At 40.2% G+C, this 22,261-nt stretch overlaps 1 protein-coding gene across 2 annotated transcripts in view; it reads left to right on the top strand.

Annotated features, from left to right (window-relative positions):
- The first annotated feature begins 235 nt into the window (after positions 1 to 235).
- The window catches only part of LOC133018105 (cadherin-6-like), a 52,031-nt gene continuing 30,005 nt past the window's right edge, over positions 236 to 22,261 (top strand). For both annotated transcript variants that reach the window (XM_061084412.1, XM_061084413.1), the window contains exons 1-4: positions 236 to 454; positions 14,983 to 15,277; positions 15,417 to 15,536; positions 17,106 to 17,279. In XM_061084412.1, coding sequence (XP_060940395.1) covers positions 236 to 454; positions 14,983 to 15,277; positions 15,417 to 15,536; positions 17,106 to 17,279 — 808 coding nt within the window. The remainder of the gene's footprint in view (positions 455 to 14,982; positions 15,278 to 15,416; positions 15,537 to 17,105; positions 17,280 to 22,261) is intronic.

A 22,261-nucleotide genomic window follows, 5' to 3' on the forward strand; every position in this document is an offset into this window, starting at 1 on the left:
TCGTCTGTCCTCCTTGCTGCTCAGGTCTGAATGGTTCCATTATATACTGTCCTCACACTGCTTTTCTATGAAATGTGGATTTCATGTCTGTTCCTCTCGTTCTCTTACAGCTTCTTTCTCCAGTCAGTCAAAACCTGAAGGACTATGACCGGTACCTGCAGCTGCCTACTCGAGGTGATCCAGCTGGGCAGATAGAGCAGTTGTGACCTGTAGATCCTACACTTCCTCCTGGAAAATGAGGACTATCGTACTGGGCCTCACATGGCTCTGTCTTTGCCTGTCTCTGGATGCGTTGTCTTTGAGGGGACGGAAGACAGACGCAGTTGATGGAGATGGAACTCAGGCAGCAATCACAGGAGAGAGGCCACTAAGAAGAGTGAGACGAGGCTGGATGTGGAACCAGTTTTTCCTGCAGGAAGAGTACACTGGCAGTGATTACCAGTACATTGGCAAGGTAAGAGCTGTGCCACTGCCTCCATGTTTGTGGTTACACAAGAATGTTGACATTGTCCTGTATGCTGTCATATGAAATTCACTTGATTTGTTGGAAAGAGATCCATTAGTCATGGTTGTCCTGTTTCAATTAATTACTGGATTTGTTTGTTTGTATTCTTGCTCAAAGTGATTACTCTGCACATTTTGCTCATGACTTGCATGCATAATGAACGTGCTTGATGATCATGACAGGAGTGTTATAAGTTGGTGCACACATGTGCTACTCGATATAGTTTTAATTTGAAAAATTACATTAAAAAATTAACTGTTTGGTTTGGGTTCTGTACATTCAAGTACATTTGGTACGCTTTTAGTATTGCAAAAAGTCAACAAGGATCCTTTGAATTATAGAATTGTAGAGGCATTCAATACAATGCAACTTTATAAATCCTGAAGGCCATTTGGTTTAGAGAAGAATAAACAAGATACAAACATGCACTGACAAACATACGCTAACAACAATAACACATCAAAAAAATAAGCAAAATATATTCCTATGTATTCTTGAGTCATGTTTGACCATTAAAAGTTAGATTTTGATTGGGTACAATGACTTTTCATACCTTGATTTTTGACCTATTTTCAATCTGTAACTAATTAAGCCAGTTCAACTTTTACTGCAGGATCATCTCTCGTTCATGATTGGAGCAAAAAAGTCATGTGGCACACATTTTAAGTTACTTTTGGAAGAAGACAAAAAACATCTGTAAGCAATAAAACTTATAATATATCCTTACTTGTTTCATTACTCTCTTAGCTTTTGCTTACCCAGCATCACAGGTCTATAATGACACATTGCGTATTAGCTATGATGATGATTACTTTAGTAAGTTATTTCTGATTGACAATACAGAGTCAGTCTGGTTGTAATTCTTCAATTTTCATACTACTGGTACACCATGTTATAGCATTACCTTCTAGCACTTGTGGCAGAACTCGCCTATTTCCAGCAAAAATAACATCTCCTTGGTTTGACACAGCTCTAATTCACATTTTTTTACAAACACTTGCTATGAAGCGCTGCTTGACGTGACGAGTCCAGAGGTCAGCTTTTTCAGAAGGTACTCTGTTGTTTTGGTTTCATGGCCTGCAGCTTTACTTTTGAGTCGAGTCTCAGTGCTGCTGTCAGCCTGATGTACCCACTGTTTGCTAGCTGCAAAACACCAGATAGAAGAGATATATTTGTAGCAAGTACAAGGTGAACATCATTGAAAAAAAACCCAGAGATTTATGAATAGTTGTCTCACAAGAACATGACCTCAGGTAAACAAAAGACACATTTGTGTAATACTACGTAAATTTGTCCAGTTACATGGTGGTTCGCACCGATGCAAATGCTGAAATTAAACTGGATTCCAAAACACCTGGACCTGAACCCTGTGTTGTAAGAGAGAGACCTGCTGATACACAAATGTTCTCGGCACAGACTTGTGTAGTTGCTGTGGAGAGCAGTGAGAACACGGCTGCTGTAGCTCTTTTTCCGCTCGACTGTCACTGCTAGAGGCTTTCACAGCGCTCTAAGATTGTTACACTGTGATATTTCTGCTCATCCAAACTGTAAAGACTTGTGTTGATGTTTGCTCAGCGACTGCACTTTGCAGTACACACTGAGTGCAGAGAGGTGGGGAAGGCTGACAGGGGAAAATGGCAGGATAGGCAAAAAGACAGGATGAGCCGTGTGGAGTGAATATATCAGGAAAGTGTTTTCTCATAAGATGCAGAGAAATGTCTGTGTGCCATCCTGTTAATGGCCAAAAGTCTGAGAGTCTAAGAAATGGCCCGATCATATTTTTATCCCAGTGTCAGTTTGTGATGTTTTAGTGTTAACACAAATATAAAAATAAAGAGTTCACCAACCAATAACCTGAGTTTTCAATAAACAAAACAACAAAGTGCTTTGAGATATATCCATTTGATTTTCATTTTACTTTTATGGTGCCAAAATCATAACATACATAGAATACATTGATGAAAAAAGAAAAACTTAAAAAATCCTCTTCATTTTACAAACCACCACATTGGACATTAAAAAAAATTTGAAATGCAAAAGAGGAAGAAGATATACCGATGATATTGTTACACTTTTTCTCTTTCTGTTCATGCTTTATTAAGTTAGGGAAGTGGAAAAGTGCTAAAAGTGAATCAGTTCATGCAGCTCCAGCATCTGTGGGCTGGGCACGTGTTCGTCACAGCGACCAAAAGGGCTACAATAAATGAGAGGAGAAACATGAAAAATTCATACAGGGCACGAGGTCTCACTGCCTCAACATTTCACTGTGAGACTTTGTTGTAGTTTCATTTCATTTTTTGAATTACATAACTAAGTTTGAAGAAAATAAAGATTAAATTAAAATCAATTGAGAAAAATACTTTTTGCATATACTTTGCATATCCCATAATTGATCAAAGCTGCTGCTTCCAGACGAGTTTCTCATATTCTAGATGTGGGTGTTCCGCTTTGTTTAATGTAAAGTTTCTTCGGCAGTGTCATGATGTTAATTAATGACTATCATGAAAAAAGCCTGGTATCTATCAACATCGCATGTAGTGTTTACCATTAGTTAACTTGAGTGACCTATGTGTGTTTCTGTTATCGCGGTAGATTGAATTGTGAGAAACACTGCAGTGATTAAGTGAATACAATACACATGCCGAACTTCATACTGAAACCATATGGAGAGAAAAACATATCTATAAAACCAGTCTTTCTCTAGATCCTCTGGCCAAAGAAGTGTTTCATCCATTCATTCATAAGTAACGCCCTGAGTGAGGCTGTGCATGAAACATGCTGTTTGATGATGGTTTATTGCACTTGTAATGAGGTGTATAATGTTCACTTACCTTGTGCAGAGATAGAAGGGCTACGTATGGATTTTTCATCTAACTGGCTGCTCTGTTTAATATCTAGAGGAGATAGTGGGCCCATTAGTGAAGTTAGAACATAGTGATGATTGTTGGTGCCGTTCTGTTTGATCAGCAGCCAGATGCCGGGAGGTGTTGTGCTGCTCTGTATGAAGCCCGCTGTCTGACAGCACAAAAACAAAGTAAGCTTTGAAACAAACAAGAGTTTGCTGCGATTGAGGTGAACACAGAACGAAGCGAGACAGAGTCAGCAAACTCTCCCTTCGTGCTGGGGTGTTGCCTTCACTGCAAGGGTTCTGCCTGGTGGCTCAGATATGCTTTAGTGACGACAGAGACAGATTAGCAGGGACTGGAGACTGTTCTGCAGAGGCAACAATAAGGCAAGGCAAATATTAACATGTTTTTACCCCTGATACCATTCAAGAATCATAAAATACAGAATATTAATGCAATCCTGATCCAAAATGTTAATATTCAGGGATACAGCCAAACAGCAAGCATCACCTTTAGATACTCTCTGCCTGCTGAGGACTAAGCTGCCTTCATCACAGCCCAATCCGCCTTGTAGCCAAACCCCAGTATTCAGAACAGGAAGCCCAAAATAGTTTGTTGTGATGTGGCCCAGTTGTATGTTATTGATTATGTTGCACTCATCCAGTTAATTACTGGGGGTCAGAACACAAGGTCACAGGTTAGCCACACTCAAATCCATCACAGTTTACAAACCCAATTCCTGCTTCAACTTTGACCTATTGTACTTACCATAATTGTGGATGGGCAATTCTCCAGTGGGACTTCTACTGACCTTTAGGTTCTGCTCACTTTCAGTTTCACCTCCAGACAAAGTTATTTAGATAACATGGGTGAACAGATCATCTGACGGCTTATCTTTCTTGACCTGTTGGGCTTTGGTTCACAGATGTCACAAGGGAAATTTGTATTATAGATCAAATCACCAGAGTGATGCAACTAAGACACCAGTTGGTACAAACCAGAATTGTCTTCTACCTGGTTCCCCAAATGATCACGACTGAAAATCAGACCTGTAAAATAAACACACAAACTAAAATAAGTGATCATGGGTTAAGCATAATTTGCAGACCTATAATCACATAGTTGAAACATTGACAGACTGACAGAAACATTGTGGAGGATTTAGAAGTTTTGAGATGCATCAGTAGTTGACACAAATAGAATCTTTGTGAATGAATCCCCCCATAAGCTCAAACACCACTGATATATGGAGCGACCCCTGCAAGCTACTTGAGGCAGCCGACTCCAGCTGCGCTGCTCCAATCATGTGACATACATCATGTGACATACCTCACTCTCCTCAACCATCTATAATACACACACCCCTTACCAGGTGTTCTATTTAAGCAGAGATACATTTCCCATCATCCCCTTTTCCCACACTTTTGCTGCTGCAGTATTGCTACCAGTTGATTCAGCCCCTCCACCACCCCAGCATCCACCTGTTGGCTCTGACGGGGGGTGACAAGTATTTGCTCATCAATCCCAGCATTCCTGTGTAATCATATTGGGGAGTGATTAAGTTGGAGCCTAGACACCAAACACTAAACCTGTTCTACTGCTGCAATAAATGTTTGAACGTGAGTTGTCTGACTGAACTATGGAACCACCAATCTCACACTAAGTAAACCACATTAGCTCCAGTGGAATTTTCTCTAATAGAGTCAACAACACTGACCCTCTTAAAGAAAACATACAAACTACTACATTTTCCCAGATTGTTCACACAGTGTCATTTGTTTTAGGATCAAATCAAAAGTGTTTAACTGAATAGTATAACAGTCGTATTTGTGTGAATTTATGTGTAAGTACTACAACCCTCAGAAAACCGTTGTCCCTGAGGTGTTTGGATATGGATTTGATGAAGCATGAGTTACATCCATTTATGGATATTGTTGTTATTATTATTGTTGTTCGTGAATATTAACTCCTTTAGAAGAATATTACCCACACATTTACACAAAGATTACACAACATCGTACACAGTAAGTGTATCTTTTTCCACCCACTGCTGCACAGTAAAGTCAGAAACAGCAATGAGCAGTCTACCAAATAAATGAGGTGCCATTGTCTGCATGAATATGATTGTGAGAAATCTCAAGAGACAGCAGTATGGTGCAGGTTTGGTAGCGGAGACAATGATCTGGGACACATAAGGACTCCGGAAAGCATGCTCTGCTCCGAAAATGTGCTGTGGTGAAATGTCCGCAGGCTTCGTCAGCTCGTGTTAGGTAAAAGCATGGAGGTGTTGCAGCCCTGCAGACTGACAGATCAAATCAGACTGAACACTGCTGGAGAGAACAGGCAGCAAGGATCAAAAGGAGAGAGGCAGGCAGGAAGGGCAAGACAGTCAGAGAGTGAGGGGGGAGAGTGGAAAAGAAAGGGAAGCAATGGGAACGAGGAAAGAAAGGAAGAAACAGAGGAAATGTGGGTTTTGTAACGTGGAAAATATTCACTAAAACGGTGTAGTTAAAGGAAACGTGAAGACAATGAGGACAGGTAGAACAAAAGAACAGCAAAGAGACAAGACAACAAAAGTCAGCTACACAGAGAGGAGGAGGGGAGGGGCAGCAGGAAGAGAAAGGAAACAGAAGTGCAGAGAGAAAAAGGTGGAGCACTGCAGGTCGATTAAAGGAAGTGAACACATGACAGGAGCTCACTGCTGGAACCATGTTCCTCACATCACTGTTATACAGCAAATACTGAGGTTGTTGGATGATTCAGGCGCTACTTGGTGAATGCAATAGGCTTTGACTGATGTGCTGTGTGAGCTGTGCTCTTTGATAGAAAGTTGTGTGGTTAGGTGACATGTTGTCCAGATGATACAAGAGCAGTGTCACCTTATATCAAGGTCAAGCTGTGGCGTGGACAATATACATAAAATTGTTCTTTTTTTTCTGTAGCCCGGCTCTAAAAGTGTAGATGTTTATTGTTGTTTACATGATGCTAAATGGACCATTATTACGTATAGTTGTAATATGGGTGGATGTTGGGCCATTCTACCGAATTGGTGCAAAGTATGGTCCCCCAACAAGAAAAACTATTAACAAAACAATTAAAGTATTCAGACATAGATATTTACTAAGAATATGTTATGGTCTATTTAAACCCAAGACATTAAATGAGATAGGGATAAGCTAAATATATACAAAATCATCATTTATAGGGTACTTTCTATTGGGAAGTAGCTGTCCCCCACCCTGACATCTAAATTTCAATATCTGTAAATAACACTTTTTACATTTTTTTGATTTTTTTCAATGATCTTATTTCAAAGATCTTTATGATTAAGTTTAAACAGAACTTGGAAGATTTAGATTTATGGTGGGTTTAATTTTTAAATTAAAAAACTATACTCAAAAAATCATGTCCCCAGTTTTCATGTCAATACCGAAAGAGTTTTAGTCCATTGGCTGAGCCTGGTTTTTAGCCACACCCCTGCATTTTTGACCAGGCAGTGACACTGCATCCCTGTCCCTCATGGCTGAATGGTAAGCAGCTAAATCCCATAGTTTTGATATAAATGTGTTCCAAAGTCTGAAAATCAGCGTGTAACCTTAAGAATTGTCACTACCGAACACATATTCTCTTCAATTAAGTAAACCTTTTTGGGGTTTTATGCAAAGTATTATGTTTTTATGTGTGTACACCTCTTCAAAGATGTGTATACTAGCCATGTGCTTGCTAGCATTCTTTAGTTATGCTCAAAGTTAGCTATAATTGTCACTACCGAAACAGTCACTACCGAAACATACCGTCACTACCGAAACATAAAGTTCCAACTTCAGGCCTAGTTTAACTGCACATTATTCAACAGTCTGAAGCTGATCTCACTGCTGCAATTTGCCAACTGATGAGATGCTAGTTCTGCACAAATACTTTAATGCTGCAAACTGCTCACAGGACCATTTTGACATATCCATTATACAATTTTTCCAATTCTATGATCAAAATTCACGCACAACATTGGGCGAAACCACCAGAAAACGTCACACAGAGGCATATCCAGATCACCCCAAGAGTGTTCACCGCAGTATGTGAAAAGTTAAAATTTGTGAATGGATTTGTGATGGTGTCTGACACTAAACCCCCTTAAACATACAGTACAACATAATATCAGTTATTTTTCAATGTTTTCTTCTATTTTACTGAACCCAATTGGGTAATGTTTGTACTTTAAATGGTTTAAATTGTTATGTCCTCAAGAATCAAATTATTCTATTGACCACAAAACATTTGTGTTTTTAATATTCCCAACCTATAGCATGTTATGAGTTAAGATTAAGCAATAAGGTTGAGGAAATATGATACAACCCTGCAAACAAAATACTGTGGTCACTACAAAAACAGTGCAGTCACTACCAAAACACTGGATGTTTTGTAAAAAATAAAGTATATTGAGTTATCAACTAAAATGTCATGGTACTGATTGGTTTAATGTATGTTCAATTTCATCAATCATCAACTCTGGAATCAATATGGTCAGTATAAAAATTTCATTTTTATTGATTCAATTGTGAAAACCTTCAAGAAATATTTTTAAAAATACTCTTCAGCGAAAGGAAGGAAACACAATTTTAACAGTTTAATGATAATACTTTTTTTCTATAGTTTATTACTATGTTTCGGTAGTGACAATTTTTGGGAGAGGAAAAACATTCCAACACAGTCTGTAAATACAACATAAAAATTGACGGTTCTTTTACTAGATATGTGTACTTTATATATGGTACAATATATATACGGAAAAAGTTTTGGGAATAAAACATACAAAATTTCAAAATATTTCCAACCTGACTTTGCACCAATTCGGTAGAATGGCCTTAGGTAAAGTGGCTTGGGATGCTGACAGTGTTGATTATCTGGTGGTTCCTCACGACATTTTGAAACTGTGCTAACAGCTTTAAAAAAACGACATTTAACAAAATCACAGGCAACATTTTTTTCCAAAAACTCTCCCTGCTCCTTGCGATAATCCACAGAGGAAGAACACAGTGTGAACCTTAAGAGAGGCTGTTTTCTACATGTGAAAGTATCTCTATGAAAACTGAACTCAGTACCCTGATGGTGTAATGATATCCATCTGATTCCATCTGATTTAATTCTGTAAAAAAAGGAGTATTGGTATCCTGTTAACATGTAAACATGTGATTGTATTGTGTAAATAATCCACCACCTGTAAAGTTGTTTCTTTCCATTGTGATGGCGTAACTTTACACTCCATCCACTCTATCCCCCATTGTTTCTCTCTCTCTCTTTCTCTGTCTCTTCGATCTAGAGAGAGAGAGAGAGAGAGAGAAAGAGAGAGAGAGAGAAAAATATAAATATATTTATTTTTCTCTTTTTCTTTTTCACATTGAATGTCCATTCGTAGGCCTGAAAGTTTTATCTATAACCAGAAAAAAACTAAAATCAAGCAAACAAAAGAAACTGCTCTGTTTGACTATGATCTCCTTCCCTCTGCCTCCCTCTCAGCGGGCCCCTACACACAAACAGCGCAGTCGGAGTGTTGGTTATAGGAGATGGAGAGACATAAAACGATACACACGTTTAACTCATCTTTTAAACTGACCATCTGCATTCATCAAGATCATCATCTAACTACACAACCCTAGTAGTCGTTAATATTTTAGAATTTTTCTATAGCGTAATAATATGCCAAATTGACCCCATAACTGTTATTATTCAAAAAAATCTGTTGGCTGAGAAAATCGTTGGGTACAACTCTGGTATTGTGACAGTGAAACCTAAAATCTTTGTTTCAAACACCTGGATAAACATGTCCCGGTTTTGAGAGACCAGAGAAAGCAGCTTGGAGGCCTTCAGTAGAAACTGGGATACGGGTCGTGGTGGCCCCATTTTCTATCGACTGTCCCTTGACTCCTGTCAAGTAAAGGTAGAAAAGTCCCAATAACACTATTACTGTCACACTGCTCTTCCATTACTGGTTATAAGATGGAGAGGCTCAACCCAGCAGAGTCCCCACAGCCAGAGACTGCACTGAGTTTGTCCCCAGCTGCTGAGACCACTCAGCAGTGAGCAGTTGGTAAACAAATGACACTGATCTGAGATGACATGAGATTTGCTGGGTTTGCAGGAGACAGAGACACACCTGCACCTCTGCACACATCCAACAGCATCATTAGCATCATGTATTCAGGATTCTTTGAACGTCATGTCATTCATATGACATACCTCTCACCTCTGCTGCCCTGGGATTCCACCTGAAGTTGGACGGTTGGGTATCTCCCACTAGAGAAACAGCAAAGGGAAATAGGCATATGAAAATCGAGATCAGTCACATTACTACCATTGTCCTGATTGCTGTAAAAAGTTGGTGGTGTTAAAATGGCATACAGTGTTTATACGACACTCGCTGCATCTGCTCAGCAATCATCCGCTCAACAATTCCCTCAGCTCCCAAATTCAGAATAGGAAATAACAACTCAATTTTCCAAAATAATCCCTGTCAGATTTGGAGAGAAAAAAGGACATGAGCAACTAGAAAATCCAATCGAATTTGAACGTCTGACTCAGTGGGGAAGTCCTACACCAAATAACCATTGGTGCTCATCTCAACGTAAAGGTCCAGTGGCTCTGATTAAAAAATCAGACAGAGTTGCCATTTAATTAATCTGTCCGAGCCAACTTTTTGTTTAGATTTTTTCTTTTTCTTTTTCGGCCCACTATTCTGCCATTGTCCTATTCAGTCTACATGTAAAACTCTATTAGTGGTTGCTGCCTGTCTCTATTTTCATGATAATTTTCTGTCGCCGTCTCTCTGGCTTTGGCCCCATGTGAAGTGTAGCTGCTCTAAATGTTTTCATTGCAAATCACTGGCTTGTGAAGACACAGAACATTATCTATGTGTTTAACTCAGTGACACATTTTTTCCTGTTCATGCACCAGAACCAGGCAGATGAAGTGTGACCCATCCCTCCACACTGTTGATTTGAAGCGTTGTCTTATGCGTGTGCGTGCGCGTGTGTGTGTGTGTGCTTATGTAGGGGGTGGGGATGGAGAGGGAGTTATCAGCAGTGAGGCAGGAAGAACCTGAGGGAAAAATTGCTTTTTTGCTGTCTTTGAAAAGTAGTGCAAGTGTAGAGGAGTCTAATTATCCCCTCAGTCGCATCGGAGTCTTGCAAATGTCTTTTCAGAGCGTTCTAGATGTTCCCAGAGTCACACAGCAGCCACCAAAACAGCATGTCCACTCTAACCCCAGACTTAAGTTTTATTAAAAAACATTATTCTCCACTAGCGAAACCATTTTAATTCGGTTCAGTGCAGAGATGCAGTATTTTTCTCATTTCTTCAACTGCGGCACTGCATTCAGATAAGGTTTTAATGATGCTTATATAGACAGGTGACAAATGAAAGAGAGACTCTTCAGCTTCAGCTGAACAACAGTGTAACTGCAACAATAATTCATAATCAAGGCAAAGGCCAAAATGCTTTATTGAACTGCCAGATTTCTGAGCAGGGTTCAGTGGGACATTGAGTGTGAGATGTTTAAGTATATATAGATATATATACACATCTTAAAAGATTTGACATGTGGGTAGCTTCTCAGAATCAAGGACATGGCCATGTGCTCACCAGGTATGATAAACATTTGGGTCAATGCTACAGCATAACTGCTAATGGTAAATGCTCTGTATTTATATAGCACTTTTCTAGTGTTGATGACCTCTCAGAGAAAGTTTTTTGCCATTCACACATTCACACATTCATACACTGCATTGTATATTCGTATATATTTACTATAATTTTCACCTTTTCTATGAGAACATCGTGGGGAATGGGGGAAGACTAGGATCGAACAGCTGACCGTCTGGTAAGAGGACTACCGGCTCTACCCCCTGAGCCACAGTCTAATGCCTTTCGTGCTTTAGCCCTGGCACGAATCTGATCCTTCTCATCCCTGTCCTACTGTGTGGACTGATGTGTCTTTTCAGACTTGATGAATATACTGATGTGGTATCTTCCTACATTGACTTCTCTGAAAATGTGATTATATACAGCAAGTCATGGTTCAGTAAAGAGATAAAACAGTAATGGGAAAAATAAGCACAATGCCTTTAAGGATAAAGAAAGGGAGCTGTACAAGGCAGACGAATCAGATTTTGAGAGAGCTGGCGAATTATTTTTAGAAGGTTAGAAATCAAACTTATGACAGCAAGGGTGTATGGCAAGGCCTTGAACAAATCACTAACTATAAAACCAATGTGGCAGTAGTTGGTGATGACCAAAAGCTGCCTGACAGTCTTAATGACTTCTCTTGTCGCTTTGATAACAATCAAAGCCTCATGAGACAGCAATAGTAGACACTCCCCCAACTCCCGTCTTTGTAATAGAGGAGCATGAGGTGAGCAAACTGCTGTGAAGCCAGAAAAGCAGAAAAGCAGCAGGCCCTGATCTTGTATCCTGTCTTGATGAAATTTTAGGCTGATGAACTTGCTACTTTCTTCACTCATATCTTTAACAGGTCTCTGTTGGAATTCAAAGCTCCAGCATGTATTAATAAGTTGTCATGATCGCTCTGCCCAAGATGTCCAACATCACTAAGTTTAATGATTACAGCTCAAGCACCTGCAATAACAAAAGTCTTTAAGGAAACTACTTAGTACAGGATGCTTTTTCCCTTTGTCTCCATTCCATCCCGCAGCATGATGAGGCTCTTGCCACTAATGCACAAGTTCTTTGTTCCATCAGTACTGGTGCCCCATGGGGTTTCATTCTGTCACCTCTTCAATATGCATCATATACCAACTCAATGAGACTTTGTTCAAATGTTCCTATTAGCTGACGACACAACATTTGACAGTAATAAGGTCTTTCTTCTGAACTGAAGAACTTGTGGTAAATTTTCGACTCATGAACACCACTCAATAGTCTGGAGGTGACCTTCAGCTTTGGGTTTCTTGGAACAGTGATCTTGGATGACATCTCGGTATGTGTTATCAAAAAAGCCCAGAGAAGACACTTTTTCCGTACTATCTCAAAAAGTTGGGGTGTCCAGAAAAAACCTTTGCTACATCTGTGTGGTATGGCATCTCGACAGCAGAGGCTGCAGCTGCACGGAACAGTCTGCTCTGCCTCAAAAATCATCAGCCGCAAACTCACCCCCATCCCTGACATCATAAAGATCCGCATCTGGCGCAGAGGTCTAAAAATACTACAGGACTGCATGCACCCTGACAACCCGCTCTTAATAAGTCTCCCCTCAGGGAAAAGACTTGGGGGCATCAAAACTAAGACATGTCTTCTCCTCACCAGTACTTACTACAGAACCAGCATGTTACTAAATCCCAATTCTGCATCAGCACTTCACGGAGGACAAAGCACTTATAACTACTAAAACACCTGGCATTTAATTTTGTATTATATACAACATATGCAGCTGTTTATAATGTTTCATGCAGCAGGATTATCTGTTTTTATTTCTTATTAGCATAATGCTGGTATTGTTGTACTGTCCGGTTGACAGCACACTGAGGCAACTGTATTGCAATGAAGCCTTGAAAAGGTATTTTTAATTTTGATTGTTTGCATGTGTATTGAAACATGTGTTTCCCAACATCTCAGATATTCTGTTGGTTTCCCTTGTTATTTGTGACCCATCTGTTGGGCACTTAAGCATAAATCGATTAAGTGTCAGCAAAAGAACAGGCAGGGCAGCACAAACATCCAATGCCCAGAAAGACAGTACCTTCAGTATGTTTTAACACAATATAATAAATACATTATTATTATTATTACATATATTTGTATTAATTTTAATAATAATAATAGTAATAATAATGTGTTGGGAACAGAAAGTTCTTCAGAGAAAACCTGCTTTCAGGCACATTTCAGAGGGTTTCTGCATTGTTATAACATCAATAGCCTATGCAGACCTTGGATTTTTTTTCTTTTGCTTCAGAGGCACAGGACTTCTGTAGGGACAGAGATACTAAGTTGAAAGGAAAATCCTCTCATTGACAACCCAGCAAAACTCCAACAGGCCAAGTCTGCAGATTTAGATTTTTCTTAGGAGGAAGAAGAAGAGGCTGTGAGTCAGCACTCTTGTTTCCCATCAAGGTTCATTGGTATGGGCAGTGAAGTGAGTTTGTGAAGTAAAGGCCAGAAAGCTCAGAGAGTGACCCAGTCATTGAGTTCTTGGTTGCTGGGGAGGCAGAGAAGAGCTTGCTTATTTCTATTTTTATGTCCCACATAATGAGCTGCAGGTTCCTTAACATACAAGGACAATGAAATGATGTAAAGCGGGTCTGGTGTTTTACATCATTTATTGCTTTCTTATAATAATATAAAAATGTGATATGTAATGATATAATAGCTTCATCTCACACACATACACACACACACACACACACGTGTTCACATGCGATCAAAGGCTTCAGCCTCACACCTGACCTAAAGCAGTAAAGCAGGGTAGAAGGGATGAAAGGTGAACAGTGATCCCCTTGAGGTCGGCAGATACAGACAAAGACAAGAGTGAGAGAGAGAGCGAGAGAGCGAGAGAGAGAGAGAGAGAGAGAGAGAGAGAGAGAGAGAGAGAGAGAGAGAGAGAGAGAGAGAGAGAGAGAGAGAGAGAGAGAGAGAGAGAGAGAGAGAGAGAGAGAGAGAGAGAGAGAGAGAGAGAGGTTACTGCTGCAGGTATGAGAGTAAAAGATCTCACAGCAGATCCGATAGATGTTTACTCCTTCAGGCACAACACGAAAACTGGCTTTCTGCTGCCTGCTGTTCGTTTTCGACCACGGTTTCCCCCCCTTCAGAAGATTCTTGTGTTGATTCTGAAGCTGACTCTTGGTCTTTATTCATGTGTTTGTCTTTGCTCTTCTTTGCTTGATCTTATATAAACCTGTCACCATCACTCGCTGGCTTTTTTAACTTTGCAGAACTTTTACATACACAAAAGGTGAGTATAACAGAGGCAAGAAAGACTGAACAAACTATATGTCTCCTTTCAAAGTCTCTCAAACTAAATTAATTAATCACCCTCCGCGCCAAACTTTTAAGAGTGCTGTCAAAAATTATAATGCTTTTAGCAAGATGATACAGCTGCTAATATTCCAGAATATAACTGGCATCAAACCCCATGCAAACACACAATGCAACAATGTCTTAGTCTGTCTGACTCCTGTAACTTGTCTGTAGCACTCGGCCTCAGTCCCACTTGATCCTACTGAGGACAGTCATCTTTACAAAGCCTTCTAAATATGTAGTTTTATTTGTTTATGGCTCATTTAAGTCCTAGTGCAGGATGTGCATTTGCTGGGGACTATTTTCAGTAATAGATTAATCCACACTTGCTTTTGTCTGTGGTTGGCTGAGTAACCAGCTTCAACTTAAAGAAAAAATCATTAAACCAAACCACACTTTTTGTTCAGCCAATAAATAAAAATGTCATGTTACTTGGATCAAGTTCAGTCTACATGTCCACAATATTGTTTCCAGTCATTAGTAGATGCATTTGAAGATAGTTAGGATACATTTAGATGTGCACAGGTTGCAGAAAGTCTCTGTATCTTACAATTACTTTGAATTATGTTCAGTTATGTAGCTTAAATATGTGTGTGTGTCTCTGTGCAGCTCCAGTCAGACCAGGACAACGGCAACGGTTTAGTCAAATATGTGCTGTCTGGTGAGGGGGCTGGCGCCCTCTTTGTCATCGACGAGAATAATGGGGACCTGCACGCCACCCGCCGCCTGGATCGTGAGGAAAAGGCTTTTTATATCCTCAAAGCCACAGTGGTCAACAAGCACACAGGTCTGAAGCTGGAGCCAGAGACAGAGTTCATCGTCAAACTCCACGACATCAACGATAATGAGCCTCACTTCAGCAAAGAGGTTTACACCGGCAGCGTACCTGAGCGGTCTGACATAGGTACGGGCTCTCAAAAGGAATAGCACTCTTTTGACTTGGTGTTCCTCTAATTTTGAAATAATGTGCAAATTTCTAAATAGGGATAACCCGGATTGTGTACTATTTGTCTATAATAACCATGTGGATGTGTATCCCTCAGGTACATCTGTCATGCAGGTGACAGCTACAGATGCTGATGACAGTATGTATGGGAACAGTGCCAAACTGGTCTACAGCATCAGCCAGGGACACCCATACTTTTCTGTGGACCCAAACACAGGTAATAATGATGGAATCCATATCGTGAACCAGTAAAATGTTCTTATAGTGTTTGTCCTTTTAAAAAGCGTATTTACCTAAGAACAAATAAATATAAAATAAAATAAATACTGAGCCCCACCTCTAACACTGTGGTTATAGGTTGTTGCAAGTTTCCTTCAGCTCTTTGCCCCCTTAATGTATCTGCTTTTGTTTCATTCATGCCCTAATCATTGGATTGAATCATCCAATAAATAAATATTGTCCATATTTAGTTAAAGGTTTGAGGTTCTACATCACTGGATCAAAAAGAATACACGTTTCTGCACTGGTGCTTAAGTAAAGTAAAATGTTTAATACTGAAAAGAAAAAGAAAGAATCAAACTCAAATTTAAAGCTTGAAGTTGTTAAGCCAGTGAAACATTTTAATGTGAAGAATCAGCAACCGAGACACACAGACATGAAACTAAAGATCAGCCATTCCGTCTGACTCCGTTGAGATATTAACATTTGAAGGGGAGTCTTCCTTCAACAGTGTTTAGCACCAGTCTGCTAGCTTGACAAAGCAGAATAAAACAGCAGCAAAATAGCAAATTCTAAAAGCAGGGTCACAGGGTCTATGAGCTAAAAGAAACTAATAATAGGTGAACTGCCCACACTCAAATATTGCATCTCATTTTCCATTGGATTGCTGACTTTAAATCTCTCCCTCGAAAGTGGCACTTTTGAGTCTCACTCCTCCATATTTATTTTATTGGAATCAATTAATGAGATCCTTTTCCACCACTGTCTGTACTCAGAGCAGAATTTAAAGTGTGTGAGTGTGAAAGAAGTAGCATGAATAGGAGGCTCTTCTTTGTTGCAGCTCCGTATCTCAGTGTAAGACAGTACAACTGTTTTCCGTCTACATGAAAAGCTGTTAGAAAAACTAGTAAGGAAAAAAAAGTAAATACACAAGACACCTTCACCCTGCACATTTATGTTATCACTACACTGAAAAAGGAAGAAAAGAGAAAAGGGATTTGTTGTAATGTCTGCTCAGCTCAGCCCTTCACTGATCTTATATACTTTCTATGTAAATAAAAAAAGTCAGCCGTCCATTTAGACAATCGGCACAGTAATCTCCCTCTGTCTGCTCATCTGACAAACAAATAAAGGAGTCAGGGCCATGGTCAGATTACTGCTGGCTGTGGATTACACAGCAATGATGGACCATGGTCTCTAATGCAGAAAGAACAAAGTATAGAGAGAACAAAAGTATTGACGCAGATGATGAGCATGAACATTTACTGCAAAAACAAAGACAGTCCTTATCCTGTGGCTACTCAAAGGCTGCCTGTATTTTGGGATTTAAATATTTGCAACATTAAGCAGCAATGTTAAATGATAAAAAGTATTTGATAAAATTACACTGTACTACATGAATGCATCATCCATCGTATCTTATTGTATTTCCTTTTAATCTCCTGTGTGTGTAAAATGGAATGGTGCACCATTAACAGTTTATTAATTTCACGAGACGCTTACTGATGGAGAAGATGAAGACGATGGGAAGAGCAAAGCTAAAGCTTGTCTGATGTGTTTTGCTCAGGTGTGATCCGGACAGCCTTGGGTCCCGGTGACATGGACCGCGAGCAGAGGGAGCACTACCAGGTGGTGATCGAAGCCAAAGACATGGCCGGGCAGAGAGGAGGGCTCACAGGGACCACAGTGGTTAACATCACACTCACTGATGTCAACGACAACCCGCCCCGCTTCACTCAGAGTAAGTTAACAGCACTGAAGGAGGACAAATGATGAAATACTGAGTCACACATGCACACACATTAATAATGGAGTTCAGAGGCAGAAAAGGGGGCATCATAACTGCTGTTTTTTTTCATACCTTGTTAGATATGAACAACTTTCCCACAGGAATCAAACAACGTTTCAGTAAACCTTCAACTGCTGTTAACGTTCAATTGATCGACACTTAACTCGGCTGTGAAGAGAACAAGCTGTGGGAACACCAGTCACAGGATGGCAGAAATGTTACAGAGTTTATATCCACAAATCAAGTTTCCCCCCCAGGAATCAATAAGGTGTGTCGCATTCAAATGGCAGCACAAGCTACATTATATTAAAAATGAGCACTAGAGGCAAAGTCACAAAAAAATAACCATAAACAGGCTGTTTCTAAGAATATTCGATATCCTACCATTTCCTGAGAAAATGTTATGGATTTTACAAGAGCAGCACAATGTGCAGACACTAATGGAAATCTTGGCCAGTGTGTGTGGAGTGACAGATGCTTTTAATCACACACAGTACTCACTACTAAGTGGAGCAAACGGTGTTAAGATAATGGTGCATGAGGGAGCTTCTCTGATATTATTGATTCAGAACTTTGCAGATTCTGACAGCTGCAGAGTGTTTAAGATCGTGTTGAAATGGAACAGGCTGCTTCGCTTTCAAGCCCCCCCAAAACAAACACAGCAACAGTCGGCTGCATATTTCAGCAGGGAGGCTGAGGTTGAGCAAGGAAAGTTGCCCTATGCCGCCCCCCAAAAGCCCACCATCTCTGAAGTAATTACTGAGAACTGAGTTAAGTTATGCAGTGTAAGCAGACAAAGCGTTTTGGCTTTTAGACCTGCAGGTGTAAGGGTTAGGATTCTGTGAGCAGATGAGTGTCAGCAACAGCAGAAGCCAGTAGAGAGATAATGCAGCTGCTGTTTGCCAATAAATATGATTTTTTAACTAGACAATGAGATCATATTAGGTGCTGTAGATAGCAGCACCATGTGGTGTGTGGTTCAGAGTATCAGGGGTAGGCAGGAGCGGCTGCCTCCAATTAAAAATACAACCCCTCTGTGTCTGAAGCAATGTCAGGGCTATGTCAGATAGACCAGGCAGTCCGGAATAGTGATTCAAAGGCAACACACAGGCTGATAACTGTCATTCAAACGTCACCACGTCCGCAGGCCAGGAGGAGCCCCAAGCTGCAAGGTGTCGTCAGAAATATGAGATGAGACTAACACAGGCTGTGTCCCGCTTCAAGGGCTGAGGTCTATGGACACCTTCGTTGACAGATCTGACATGAGCCAGTTTGGTTTAGGTTATATTTCGGTAGTCTCTTTCCTATTTTCGTCAGCAGCATGTCCCACTCTTACCGTTGCATTCAGCTACTTTGAGCCGCTGCACTGACTGCAGGTAGGACTCCTGCTTAGCTAACTCTTCAGCTTCATCTTTGGCGGGTTATGACTCCTGGGATAGGTTATCCTGAAAGGGGTTCCACCTGTTGGATCCCTTGTTGCCCGGGATTGGATGCAGTTGAAGGAGCCTTTGAAATGGGACAGCCTAGTCACGCCCTGTGATGAAATCAATCTTCAAATGCAGCCTCTGAAGCATGTGGCTCCTGAATTGGGACACAGAGCAACAGTGGCACCCAGTTTAAGTTTGGCATTCAAGCTGCGATGGTTTTAATTTTGAGCATGTACCACTGGTCCATGGATTAAAGGTCAGAGGGAGAGTCCAAGATCCAAAGGTACAAGTATGTTCCGAGATAATGATAGAAAAAAAAACAATGGTGGAAGAGGTAGGTGATCTGTGGAGATGAAGATGATTGGGGTCAGGACATCCAGTTGGTCAAGAAGATCTAGAGGTGACCCAGCAGTGAGAAGGTCAAGGAGTAAGGATCAGTAATTTACAGAGGTTTTCCTTACTAGTTCCCTGTTGAGCTGCTTCAATCATGGATCACAACCCACATCACTCAAAATAAAAACACAATGTCAATGCTGCATTCAGCATGAACTGAAAGTTTCTGCTACAGACATACCAGTCGACCTAATGTTGCCTTTAACCAACACTTTAAGTCCTGTCCATCACAGCAGGAGCACCATTCACTCCCAACATGCTAATCTAATCACCCATTTCCGCTGGAGAATTCAGACAGCTTTTCTCTGTAAAATTATTCTCTGGATATGTGTGTCTTTCCACGGGAATTCATCAAAGTAACACTAATTTGTTCTGAAAGCCTTCATAATTAATTTAACCTAATTCATCCTTAATCACAGAAACAGTCTCACTGTAAATATGTGGGCTTCGTACCAAACTCTCTAAAGACCTTTGCTGTGTTAGTTTCAGACAGGCCCTGCATATTATTAATATAATTTACATACATATATATATATATATATATAATTTCAACAGCCAGTGTGTGTGGCTGCTCATACAGCATTTTTGCTATGTTAAAGTATATCCTGCCGACTTTGTTTTCAGAACAATCAGTCAATCATTTTATTCTAAATGACTATATTCAGATTACTTGTTTTGTCTAACAATCAGTTCTGAAGTTAAATATATTCAGTCTACAGTCATAGAACACCGAAAAAAGCAGCAACAGCTCACATTTGACAGGTTGGAGGAAGCAACATTTTTTTTTTAAATATTAGTTATTGCAAAAAATGAACATTCTGTAACTTCTTTTAGAAGTAAAAAGTCTCTTCATATCCTCCACTGATGTAAGAAACAAAAAGAACATGCATCAAAAGACATGATTTAGTGTAGGTGGGCTGGGGCGCAGAAGGTAAAGCGGGTATTCTACTAACTACAGGTTCGATCCCTGTCTCCCCCTTTCTGCGTACAAGATACCAAAGTCCAAATTACCCCTGACCACTATGCCCCTAGTGTGTGGTGGGAGTATGAATAAGAAAATTGCTGCAAATAGATATGCTGTATGATTATTTGTGTGCATTTGTGAATGGCAAAACCATACTGTAATGCTCTTTCTGTATAGAAACACGGACCCTTTACAATACAAATCAGAGTTTGACAAAACAAGACCCATTGAGGCAGCATTGCAACCTCCACGTCCCGAATACTGTGCCCTTCAATGGGTTCTCTAGTGTATATCAAAAAGAAAGGGCGGAGTGACATGAAGTTTAATCCCTAGTACAGCCCTTAAAGACACTGCAACATTTCTAAGAGGCAACTAATATCTTTCATGAGTGTACCTTGTAAATCTAATGCAGACTGTCTCTTTACAATAAGCAGAGACAACCATGACGGTGTCATCCCTCCACAGCCACACCACACATTATAAAGCTCATGACAAGTAGATTGGATTTGGCAAATGATCGGGTTTAAGTTGTCATGGTTAAATGGATGCTTTTGGGAGAAAACAATGAAAAGTGGCAATTATGTAATGATTTGTGTAGACACACATGTCCATTAAAAGTGCAATCTCTCCTTCAGATAAAAAATTATATTTGAATAGGCCTACTAATTCTGGCAATGATTCCCATGGCAACAGATCCACTGTGGTCAGCACTTGTGCATATAAATACATTTATGGATGTAGAATAGTCCATTAATTACAGCTGGTGTTGAGAGTGAAAGCAGATTAACCTGTCCAACATTACAATAATGTTAAAGGGTTTTTCAGCAAAATGACAATTTAATTTAATGAACCTTTATTTGAATATATACTCATGCATTTATCTCACAGTAACAGGTGTCAGTGAAATGACTTTTGGCTGAACAAACAATCCGGAGGATTGTCCGGAGCAACAACAGCAGTGTCTCTGGCCCCAAAAAATATATTCCTGCTGAATTTTGTAAATGTCATTGTTCACTGCTGTGTGTCAAGACAGGACCAGGGTAAAGCAGGCAGCTGCCCCCAAGGGCAACAAGCCCTCTGGGGTCTCAAAGGATCCCTGTGTGGAATATTTGGCATTATCCTCCACGAAAGCACAGTATATCCTGAAGCGACAATGGCCTTGGGGTGGGCTCTGCATTTTTAAATAATGTTAAGGGTATCTTTAGTTTTTCATACTTTTGTGTTTTGAGTGGAGGTAATTCAGTTCATATGCTTCATTAAAAATAACATTATTCTCATGCAATATTTAAATTGCATATACTTATACTTATAACCTCACAGTATATAAGCAATACTTTTATATATGCGGAAGCAGCCACAAAAAGATTCATGCTTAATCATCTCAAAGGGATGATGATGTGATTGAGAACTCCTATCTGAAAACTGTGATGAAAGTATTCTCAGCTGCCGTTTTTCAAGATTAAAAACTTCAGAACTCATCTTTTTTATCCGACAGTGACAAAATATACATAAATATATAGTTAAATAGAGGTTCAAGGCGACCTCATTCCATAGGTTGTGACCATCGCTCACCAACATGGCAGTGACTGTCAGAAGCATTACGTGTGTGGTGCAGTGCAGTTTAATTCAGTGCTAATCTCACGTTAGTAGAAGCTTTACAACAGTTGAAGTTTGTACGTAGCAACAGCTGGGGAAAATGTGTCAGCTCATCAAGAAGCTGTACCCGTGTGCACGTGGCAGTGCTTGTGTGTGCGTGTGGGTGTGTGTGTGTGTGTGTGTCTGTGTGGGTGTGTGTGTGTGTCCAGCGGCAGTGTTTCATAGTTGTGTTTGCCTCGATCAGATTGTCCATGCTCCAATCCCAGTGAATTGACACAAAGGCGTAACATCCTGACCTTGGTTCTCTGGATCTGGGACTTTCTGTCTTTACTCATTGTCAAGGTGTTTTTCCCTCTGCATCTCTATCTCAGCCGTGGTCAATCACGGTCACTGTATCAGAGCATCAGAGCCTCCTTCCTCCTGTCAACACTACTGCCTATTCACCCATTGCTGAGATCACCCAAGGATATGTCCAACAGACTGCATGCGGCTTTATCATTTTGTTTAAGTCACACACACACACACACACACACACACACACACACACACACACA

Source organism: Limanda limanda, chromosome 13, assembly GCF_963576545.1.
Source record: "Limanda limanda chromosome 13, fLimLim1.1, whole genome shotgun sequence".
NCBI lineage: Eukaryota > Metazoa > Chordata > Actinopteri > Pleuronectiformes > Pleuronectidae > Limanda > Limanda limanda.